The sequence below is a fragment of the Brassica rapa genome, chromosome A06, assembly GCF_000309985.2.
Source record: "Brassica rapa cultivar Chiifu-401-42 chromosome A06, CAAS_Brap_v3.01, whole genome shotgun sequence".
In the NCBI taxonomy this organism is placed as follows: domain Eukaryota; kingdom Viridiplantae; phylum Streptophyta; class Magnoliopsida; order Brassicales; family Brassicaceae; genus Brassica; species Brassica rapa.
The window spans coordinates 4,782,826-4,794,597 of NC_024800.2; the positions used below are offsets into that span (position 1 = coordinate 4,782,826).

Here is an 11,772-nt window from a genome sequence, read left to right on the forward strand (position 1 = left end):
CATCTCGCAGCTGTTCTTTAGTAGCAGAGCGAAACTTCATATGAGCACCCAGTGGTGTTACAACCTCTTTGGCTTGTTCCATCTTATATGTCTCCAAAACCTTCTCCATGTAACCTTCCTGAGATAGCCATAGTTTCCCATTTGCTCTGTCTCTTCTGATCTCAATCCCAAGAATTTTCTTTGCTGGACCGAGATCTTTCATCTCAAACTTCATACTGAGTTGCTCCTTCAGCTCTAGGATCAACTTCTTATCTTTTGCAGCCACCAACATGTCATCAACATAGATTAGCAAATAGACCTTTGCTCCATCTTCACACGTCTTGACATACACACAACTGTCCCTATAGCTTCTTATAAAGTTAAGTTCAGCCATGAATCCATCAAACTTCTGATTCCATCTTCTTGGTGCCTGTTTCAATCCGTACAAAGCTTTCTTCAACAAACAGACTTGACCTTTCTTGAACTGATCTTCATATCCTTCAGGTATCTCCATGTAGATCTTTTCATCCAACTCTCCATGTAGAAAAGCTGTTTTTACATCAAGTTGTTCTAGTTCCAGATCTTCTTCAACTACAATGGCAAGAAGAATCCTTATAGATACGTGTCTTATCACTGGTGAGAAAATCTCTGTGTAGTCTACCCCCTCCTTCTGAGAATAGCCTTTTGCAACAAGGCGTGACTTGTGTCTTGGTTTCTCAACCCCTGGAATCCCACTCTTCCTCTTGTAGATCCATTTACAGCCAATCACCCGTTGTCCTTTTGGTCTGTTAACCACAATCCAAGTGTGGTTTCTCAGTAGAGAATCCATTTCTTCATCCATTCCTCCTTTCCAAAATTCCCAGTCTTCATCATCTATAGCTTCAAGATAGCTCGATGGTTCTTTGAGATCACCATCCACCGTAGTGATCAGAACCTCAGCATCAAAACAGTCTTCTTCATCGTCGGTGTCTTCACTGAAGTAACCTTCAATATCAAACCTTCTAGTGGCTCTGACTGTTCTTCGTTCTCTATCTCTGACCAGATGATAGCTCTCAGGTGATTCATTTGTCTCATCTTCCTGCGCTTGATCATTTTCAGAGTCATGATCATCCTCATCATTCTGATCACTAGTTTCTTGATTTTCAACTTCATGTTGATCAGCTCCTGAGATTTCGTTGTTACTCTGAGTATCTCCACCTGAGGTGATATCTCCTTCCTCTCCAAGATCAATGTCAAATACCATTTCTGTAGAATCATGTTGCTCATCTTCCTTTTGTTTCCCTTTCCGAATGACATCTTTATATACAGCATTCTCTTGAAAAATAACATCTCTACTGATTTGACATTTCTTTTCCTCAAGCAGCCATACCTTGTAACCTTTTACTCCGGAAGGATATCCTAATAGAACTGCCTTCTTTGCTCTTGGATTGAGCTTCCCGTCATTTGTGTGACTGAAACATACACAGCCAAATCTCCTCAAGTAACTGTATACTGGTGATCTTCCCGTCCATTTCTTGTCTGGAATTTCAAATTTTATTGCAGATGAAGGTGTCTTGTTGATCAGTGTGACTGCAGTTTGAGTAGCTTCTGCCCAAAACATCCTCGGTAGACCAGAGTCACTCAGCATGCTTCTGACTTTCTCTAGAATAGTGCGGTTCATCCTCTCGGCCACGCCATTTTGCTGAGGTGTGTAAGCACATGTCCTGTGCCTTACAATTCCTCTCTCTTTGCAGAAGTTATCAAATCTTGAGTTGCAGAACTCAAGACCATTATCTGTTCTTAGTACTTTCAGCTTCTTTTCTGTTTGATTTTCAACCATGATACACCACTCTACAAACTTATCAAACGCTTCATCTTTATGCTTCAAGAAGTATACCCATGTCTTTCTTGTGTAGTCATCTATGAACGAGATGAAGTACTGACACTTCCCAAGCGAGAATGGAACACTAGGTGCTCCCCATAAGTCTGAGTGTACATAATCCAGCTTGTCTTTTGTATCGTGAGTTGCAACAGAGAAGCTGACTTTCTTGGCTTTCCCGTAGACACAATCTTCACACATATCAAACTCTGAGACCTTCTTCTTATCAAGTAGACCCTTCTTCACCAGTAGACTGAGATTCTTCTGACTCATGTGTCCTAACCTTCGATGCCACAAGATAGTGTCATCATTCTTTCTTTCAGTTGCATAAGACTGACCAACTTCAGGTTTTCCTTGAAGTAAATACAGTTTGTCATGTCGTTTTCCCTTTAAGACAGTCTTGTTATCTTTATGGATGCTCAAGATGCCTTCTTTTGACACAAAACTGTATCCAAGCTCTTCCATTGTCCCTACTGACAGCAAATTTCGATCCATTTCTGGAATGTACCTTACTCCAGTTAGCAGAAACATGGAGCCATCTTCATTCTTGATTCTTACTGTCCCAACGCCTCTGACCTTTGAAGTTGTCTTGTTTCCCATGCGTACTGATCCTCCACTGACATCACTGAGTGTTTCAAACCACTCCTTCTTGTATGTCATGTGATAGCTACATCCAGTATCCAAGACCCATTCATTCTCAAGATTTATATCTGTTGAATAAAGGGCTTCTAAAACATAAAGACCTGTAGCTTCATTCTTGTTATCTTTCACCATTGCAGCTTCTCCTCTGCTACTGCTCCCCTGGTGTTTTGGTTTGTTGTGGGTCTTGCCTTTGTTTGGACAAGAGCCCTTGAAGTGTCCTTCTTCACCACAAGACCAGCATACCTTCCTGCCTCTCAACTTTGAGCGTGACTTAGACCTTGAGTTTCTGTCTCTATTGTCTGATCTTCCACGTTGGTCCCCTTTCTCTCTTGCATACAAGCTTTCTGCTTCACCTTTAGACCCTTTGGAGTTTGACCCATTCTCAAGTTCCTTTGTGTATATCGCTGCAACAACTTCATCCAGAGTGAGAGTTATTCTTCCTGTGCCATACCTCAGAGTGTCTCTCAGTTGATCGAACTGTCTTGGTAGAGACATGAGGAGCAGTATAGCTTGGTCTTCATCGGGAACTTCAACATCAATGTTCTCTAGATCTGTTATAAGATGCAGGAACTCATCAATGTTGCTCTCAATGGACAGACTTTCAGACATCCTAAACCCATAGAGTTTCTGTTTGAGATAGAAGCGGTTTGGGAGTGCTTTGGCAAGGTACAGCATGTCTAATGCCTTAAGCATCCCTGCAGCGGTTTCTTCCTTTCTTATCTTCCTCAGAACTCTGTTTGTGACGCTCAGAACTATGGTACTTCTGGCCTTCTTGATTTTCTCAGCTAAAGTTTCTTCCTTTTCTTCAGCCGCTTTCTTCTCTTCAGGTGTTTCATCTGGATCTTGAACTTTCTCTCTAACTTTGTCAGATTCTTCTAAGGCTTTACTCAGCCCTTGAAGATCCATCTGAGCTAAGAGCTTATCCTTCCATAGCATGTAGTCTCCATGACCATCGAACTTTTCCAGCTCAACTCTTGGCAAAGTCATGGTCTTGAACGCAGACCAACTCAGAACCTGGAGCTCTGATACCAATATGTGAGAAATCTAGCCCCCCAAGGTGTAACCTTTAGCTTTAGATTTGACCACACACTCACCAAGACTTCAGCTTTAGTCAATCAAATGAGAAACACAGTTATGAAACAAGTTCTTCTTGAAACAGATTGTGAAAGTACAAGAGAAAACAGAACAAGGCACTCAAGATTGTTAACCCAGTTACACCCGTTAACTAGGGTGTTAGTCTGGGCCGGGAACTGTCTCCCGGAATCCACTAGATCAAAGTTTACAAGTGTATTTTAACCTCAAGGCCTTTGCAGTACCTATCTCGGTTTAAACGTAGCTTACAAACTCTCAAGAACTCTCACAAGCTTATACTTTGAAAAGATGTTCTCTCTCTCTATCTTGCTCAACCTCTCTCTCACTACTAAGACTCACTTATATACTACTCTCACTTTAACCTAAAGAGTGCTTCGGATGCTCCAGCTGGCCACGCTCCATCCGTACGGACCAATAAAGACACAACGTTAACTTCCTGATGAGAAGCCGACAAACAGTTGTTTCTTTGCTTTATCAGACTGAGACAAAAACAGCTCATCTTGTGGTCCTTCATCTTGATAAGTCACGTGAGTAATTCCATGTCTTTAGTAGCTTGCTCTCCACGCCTAAACTTGTCTTCACATTGTCTTGATCTTCTTTACTAAAAAACTCAACAGTGTTTCATTGCGTTGGATTCGTAGGCATTGACTTATAACTTTTCAGGTCTTTCACTGATTAAAATCTGCGTTCAACGTCTCATATGCCCACTTTATAATTGAGTGGTGTAAAGAAAACGTCCATATCATCATCATTCCTAGTTTGCGTGGGAGTTACGTCAAGTAAATAGACCTATCCCAGTTATGAAGACAAAAAATAATAATAAACTGATGGTGTTCAAAGTGGTTAATATGTTAATGGATGTTCAAAGTGGTTTATATATTAATTGGGGTGTTTGAACCTAACGTATTTTAAAATACCCCTTGGACGTAATGGCAATAAAATTATGTTCGTTTTAAAGCCGTTGACCCAACGATATGTTATAAGCAATACGTTGTTTTCCCAAAACAGCTTCATTTTATTATTGTTGGTTCAATGCGTCTGATAATCAACTTTTTGAGAAAAAAAATTGGTCGTTATTGTTTCTCGGTAACATATTACAAAACGAACATTACACGACAAACACCATCATGGTCGTTTGGTAAGAAACCAGTTGGACTCTTGGAACTGAAAGCAGAATCTTGAACCTATAGGAAAGAGATGAAGACCATAAACATTTTCCTTTTTTCAATCGTTTAAGCTCTGTGAGAGTTTATTTGATGAGACTCTTACACATAACAATTGCACAATCGGATGGCACTTGTTAGTCTTAGGCTATTGCGAGAGTGTTGAGAGCATCACATCTGTTATGAATTTCGATTTGATGATCCATATTACAGCTCAAGCCTCGCGCGTCTTGCTATCTATTGCCTTGCACATGTTCTGTCTTTGTTGTCAGGTGATAAGAAGATGACACTTACAAGATTTTGGGCTCCTCGGATGGCTGTATATTAACGGCCTTTGAGTTGTTATGACCCATATTTGTTTATTCGCTAAAACCCAATTCTCAATGTGACGACACTTTGACCTTCATTCACTTTATAGAATGATGGCTTTTGGTATAGTTGCTTTGTGACTCGGAACGCAGGTACCTGGCAAATTAACAAAAAAAGTAAAATTGGTGTTTGAAAATTTGCCTAACGAATATTAACTTAAGTGTTCTTCAATAAATACCCTAAACCATAGCCTCTGCTCCTTTCTTTGAGACAATTCTTCATACTTTAATAATACTATAGGCTAGTCTAATACTAGTATAATTCACTTTAATTCGTTGAGATTTATAAAGTTAACACCCTCAATGATATCTAAAGCTGTCTAGTTATATGAGACATTAATTAAATTACAAGCACTACATTATTAGTGTCAATAATCAAGAGAATACTCATTTTTGCCATCTATTAGGAAAATATATCACCATACACAATACATACTATTAGAGCATCTCAAAAAATTCACTCTATAATGAAGTTTCCAAAACTTTATATTTGAAGTTTAAAAGTGTTTAACTTCAAAACTATTTGTATTTTATCTTATGGTCCTTATATTTTTCATAACTAATTTAAATTCATAAAAGTTTTGTAAATAACTAAACACATATATAAAAATATTATAAGATATTAACTAATAAAATGTTATATTAAAATACAAATCTTAAATAGAAATAACATAATTAATATTAAACTTCATGAAAAATACCATATTATTCCATAAAACTATTTTCGTAATGCATATATGGTCAACTAGTGTATTTCGAAGTAAAAAATGACTCTCTTTATTTTTAATTTGTAGACCATAAACTAAAAATTATTGAAATCACGTGATCTTAAACTTCTATCAATGATATTAAAATTCAGTGAATACATTCGATCTAACAAAAAAAGAATCATATGAAATAGACATCAGAACAATAACCATCTTAGGTTACACAAAATTTGTGTAGACATTATTTTGGAGGTTATAGATCAAATTTACATGACTACTAGTGTCGTAATATTAAAATTTGTGTAATAGTCATGTTTTCATGTAATTTTTGAAAAGTTTTTTTGTTGTTATGTTTCTTTTGTATTGTTGTTGTCTAAATCTAGTTTTAAAATATTTTAAATCTCTTTTTAATGTTTTATTTAACTTTATGTGTAAAACTTAAATTTATAAAAAAATGATTTTTTATGAGATATGAATTTTTTTAGGATTAATACGACAAACAAGAAAATATTTAAAAATTAAAAATGTGATGTGTAATTGTAGAGACCAAAATGCAAATAAAAATATGAAATTTCAAATTTGAACTTTTGAGAAGTGAAACTTCAAATAAAGTTTTAAATTTGAAGTTTCAAAATTTCTTTTTGGAGGGCAAAAATCTTCATATTTGAAGTTATAAAATATTTTTTTGAGATGCTCTTATGCTATGTAATGAACATATCTTTGTAAGGACCATTTTCATTCACTTGTACACAGAACAAAGCAACTTTTAAAGAAAGAAAAAAAAAAGATCCAGGTTTAAATTCGTGATCCTTTATTACTAGTCAGGGCAATACTAATTTGGCTTTTCATATGGTGATAGATTGAGAGAGCACGATAAATTGGAGGAGACAGTCAGACAGAGACAAACTCTGCCTTTTGTACGAATAAAAGCCTATTTTCAGTATGCATGCAGATTCACTTTTAAATAGGGGCGATATCGTTGCTATAAAGGTTAAAAACTTACTTTATATTTTATTATAAGTTGTATGTAAACATTTAATCTGTAAGTTATGCTCGTACAACTGATTAGTTTTTTTTATCAACAAAAGATTTAGTAATTTCATATTCTCGAAGCAGCAGTGTTACTGAGTTAGTGATATTTTACAAAAATGCAATCCCAATAACAGTAGAGACTGAAAAAGATCCAAGTTTTCATATAACTAAAATATTAGAAAGACTTACAGAAGCTAAACTTCATCTAGAAACCACATATCAAAAGTCTATAGTTATTTCAAGTTTTCAACTTAACAACTGTTTAGTTAATATCCAACATAGAAATAAAAAAAAGTAGAAACTTTTGAAAACTATAGAATATAGATATCATGATGAATATCTCTAGCTTATCCCCATGGTTTGCGGTAAGTACATCCCAGCTGACCACCGTACATCAACATTTCTTGATACCCCCACGCCTCTGATCCGTACGTAAAATCACTGTCTGCGGCGGGGATAGCGCCGTTGAAATAACCGTAGCCACCAGCTTGATTGTTGTTTCCGTGGCCTTCTAGTGTCCACGTTATAGGCTCCGTTGTCTGTTGAAAGAAACTGTCCGAGACGTTAGAGAGAGCAGACAAATCACCACCAGTGCTCTCTAGATCTCCGATCATCGGCGGCGGCGGCGGAAGAGGGTGGTTGCGGTTTTTCTTCAAGAACTCTTTAACGACCTCTTCCAAGAGACCAGAGTCGGAAGATTCTTGCGGGAAAAACTCCGTGTCGTAGTCGTAAACGGAAGACGAAACGCTTGCCGTTTTTGGCTGAGAGTAGGAATAAAAAGAAGAAGAGCCGTTGAGAGAGTTAAACGGCGCAGTTTTGCGAGAGGAATACGAGGCGTCGTTGTTAATCTTCTGCGGTGCCGGTGTACCGTAGAACTCATGAGTAGAGTGATCCAACGGTACAGAAGAACGAGCGGACGTTAAAGATTTCTTTGGGAAGAAAGGGAACCTATGCTCAGGAACAGCAACGGCAACAGGGTAAGTGAAGTTCGTACGAGCCTTAGATCCACGAAACGCACGTGCTGCACAGTCGTAAGCACATGCGGCTTGCTCCGCCGTGTCGAACGTTCCTAGCCACCGTCTCTCCTTCGACGTTGGATCACGTATCTCCGCCGCGTAGCGTCCCCACGGCCTACGACGAACGCCGCGGTACCTCGTCGTGGCGTTGCCAGTTCCGAGAGAGGTGACTCTTGTCTCTTTTGAAGCCGGTTTGCGGTTTGAGGACTTTGTGTTGGTGAAGTTTCTCGTTAAAGGATACTGGTCGGGTTCGTAACCGGGGATGAGCGAGTGGGTAGACTCGCTGAACTTTCTTAGGGCTTCTTCCATTTTTCTTTTGGTTTTTGTTTTTAGGAGTTTGTGTTCTGAAAGACAAAAGTAGAGAGGGATGAGAGAGATCGGTTGTTTGGTACGTTGACAGTGCTGGAGCCTTCTTCTGTCTATTTATAGGTACAATGTGACAGTATTGAACTCAAAATTGGTTTTGGTTACTTGCTGATATATTGACAATGCTTCCTTTGTTTACTGTTTACATGTAATCTCACTTGAAATGTTTTTGTTTGTAACAAAAAAAAAAACTCAAAATGTTTTACCGTACATTCTTATGTAAAACTAGTTTGGACTTTTAAATATCTACTCTTAAAACAAAAATGTCAGATATATTTTTCAAAAGTTATTGGTGTGTTTCTTCCCTTAGTCATCAGTGGTTTTGTTGGGTGTTGCAAATCGACAGAATAAAACAATAATTATGCACCTTAGACGCATTCTCGTTGTGTTAATTTTAATTAGTCCATACGTAAAACGGCAAATCCATCTTTTGAAAACTTATAAAACAACCGACCAGCAACAATTTAACGGTAATTATCAGAAAATATGCTTTCTTTTAAAATTTTAATGAAATTATAACCTTCAATACTAGAACCGACAACATGAAGGACAAAATTAATGATTTTTGTAAAGTGAAGAAAAAGAATGGAACAAAAGATATGGGTAGCAAACACTGCAGTGAATACCTGACATGTGTTGGCATTATTCTACGAAGATGACTTTTCAGGTTTGTCTAAAACGTGTATGTGTATAAGGGCCAGATGTATTTCATGTATCAGAAGCTTGCTTTTTTATTTATTGCTTCTGTCTTGATATGATAATCATACCATATCTTCCGATGTTTCACGTTACAATTACACAATCCACTAGAACCATGCAAAATTTTCCAAGTATATAGTATTAAAAAAGTTGTAGCCATTCTAATTGTTTAATCAAGTTTTGGAAAAGCATATCAGTTGCCGCAATTTAATGATTGCAATTCGCATCAGGATTAAATAATTATTGTGAACTTGTGATATTAGCAGGATCGTCATCTTCGGATTTCGGATTTTGATATATGATCATACCTTCTTATTATCTCGAACTGCGTTTAGCATCCATAAAACTATAATGAATATGGGATAGTCTTGACAAGACATGGCCGGTTACTTGCATATCGGTCGTCTTCTACGATTCTTTAAAGTCTTTGTTTAGGTGTCAAGTGTAAACTCTGAAAACCTTATTTTGTTTTTGAAGATTGGAACTGTAACAACAGCATTGATTTGGCGGTGTCGTTCCTAGTGATGAACTATTATTCTAATAACGTATCTATTCGTTGAAAAGTATAGTATTTTAACGATGAATTGTATTAAGCCACGGAAAAGTTATAATTCAAAACTAGAAAAGAATACATCACTAAAGATCTAAAGTTAATAACGCATCTGTTTTGTGTATATATGACAAACTTATAAAATGAAAACTTTATTTTTATTTCTAAAATAGTTTGTATGGGTGATAATCTTCGTAGATAACCAAAAAACATATACAGTATTAAGGCTTCAAACTGAATTAAGGACACAATTGTCAATCTTATTTCGGTACGAACCACGAATACGCTTGTTACAAATTTACTTACAATATTCATGTAGCATGACATAAGATTGTGTCTACGGTAGGTTTGGATTAATAAATATGATAATTATTGTTATACTTATTACAATATGGTAAGTCCGAGACCATAAAGGAAGTTAGTTGGAACTGAAAATTTGATCATTGAGAGATTTTCAATTCTCGGGAACTATAAAGACTTTGGTTTCCAGCTCACTTATACACAAATGTTCGTGTGACTTCCAATGTCACAAAATCATTTACTACTACTTTGGTCGTGCATGTATTTTCTGGATTAAAATGCTAAGGTAATTTATTTTTTTAGTTATGCCAAAAACTAATTTAGTGTTGCTAGCTAATCTGAACTTAAGGTTTGTTTCAAATGAAAACGTCAGAGTTACAAAAAAAAGGGTATTTCTTTTAACATTAACTAGAGTTTAACCCGCATATCGTGCAAGTATATTTTCATTTTATAAATATTTAATTTTGATATTATTATATAAATTTAAATATATAATTTATATCTTGGTGTTATGTATTTTATAACTCTTTAATTTTATTGTTTAGGTTTCTTATTACTTTATTAATATAGGGGTTTGTTTTATATATTTTACCTTTTTTATTACGTTTTTGAGTTTTCATAATTTGAAATAATCAAATAAAAAATATTCTTCAACATATGATTTTTGAAAATATATAGCTGTAGAAATAAAATTTTAATGTATGTTAATAACTTCATTTATATAAAAAAAATATGACATGATTAACAAATTTGAACCCGTTTTAGTGGTAGATAATAATTTATTTAAATGAAAGCATTATATTACTTAATTACGAAATTAATTAATGCAATATTTAATAAAAAAATATTTAAAAATTTAGTAGGATTTTGTTAGATTTTTCTCAACAGATTTTGTTATAACTGAAAACAAAATTCAAATCTATAGTTAAAAATAATTTTATTAATATTCCTATTAATTATTATGTCATATTATGTGATTAATAAAATGGTCATAGTAGACTTCTAAATAGTAGATAAAAATGATACTTCTCTTTTAATAGAGAAAATTAATCAATAGGTATCCAAACTTAAATCAGATAGTATGGTAAACCTTTGAGATAGTCTATTATATACAATAATTGTTTTATTTCCGGGGTCGACTGCATAGCCGATAGAATTTATAAAAAAAAAGACTTACTTTCTTACAATGAATTATTTTAACAATTTGATACTAGAGCATATGCTTTGCTTATGAATGTACATTTCACCTACGAATTAAACCCAACCTAATGGATTTAGTGAAAGTCAAGCTAACCCAACCGCTTATAATCAAACCGTCAGTTTATTTGCTAGTCCAACCAAACAAAAAAAAAAACATTAAGAAATCATTTGATTAACCCAATGAAAGAACACATGCTTATTTATACCGCACGGCACACCATAACATATTTTCTTGTTGTTGGAAGTGTTGGATGTTGTTAAACGGGATTTTTGCAAAATTGACCTACAATTTAAAGTCAAACACAAAACTAACCTCCATTTTTTTTGAAAATTGGTTTTGCCCTATTCATCCCACAAGTTCATATAATTTACAAAAATACCATCAATTTTTTTTTATTTTTTTTTCGAAAATGACATTTTTACTCTCTCACCCTCATCATCTTCAAGTAATTACAAGATTGTCATTGTCATCAATACCACAACCACCATGAACAACCAATTTGAAGCTCTTAATGCTCCCAAAATCGATTTACCCTTCTTCTTTTTCTATTCTTGTGAACTAAACACAACATATCTCTCACTTTCTCTCCACAATAAGCTAAAAAACCCCAAGATTTTGATTCTAAAATTTTTATGGTTCGTAGAGTCATAGAAGCAAACGATTATGGGTGGGTGACTTTCGTTTGTGATTCTGTGTGCATGGAGAAGCTTTATGTATGCTAAGGAACTTATCTCACCAATTTAAGGTATGACATCGAGTTTTTTTCCAGATCTGTTCGTCAGACGACTTACTTGGGAAG

General features: G+C 35.4%; 1 protein-coding gene across 1 annotated transcript; it reads right to left on the reverse strand.

The window, feature by feature from the left end:
- Positions 1-6,145: 6,145 nt before the first annotated feature.
- On the reverse strand, positions 6,146-10,398 carry LOC103871968 (ethylene-responsive transcription factor ESR1-like). The gene has a single exon (XM_033273275.1). The coding sequence runs from the start codon at positions 8,164-8,166 to the stop codon at positions 7,189-7,191; it is 978 nt and encodes a 325-aa protein (XP_033129166.1). The 5' UTR covers positions 8,167-10,398; the 3' UTR covers positions 6,146-7,188.
- Between the last annotated feature and the right edge of the window lie 1,374 nt (positions 10,399-11,772).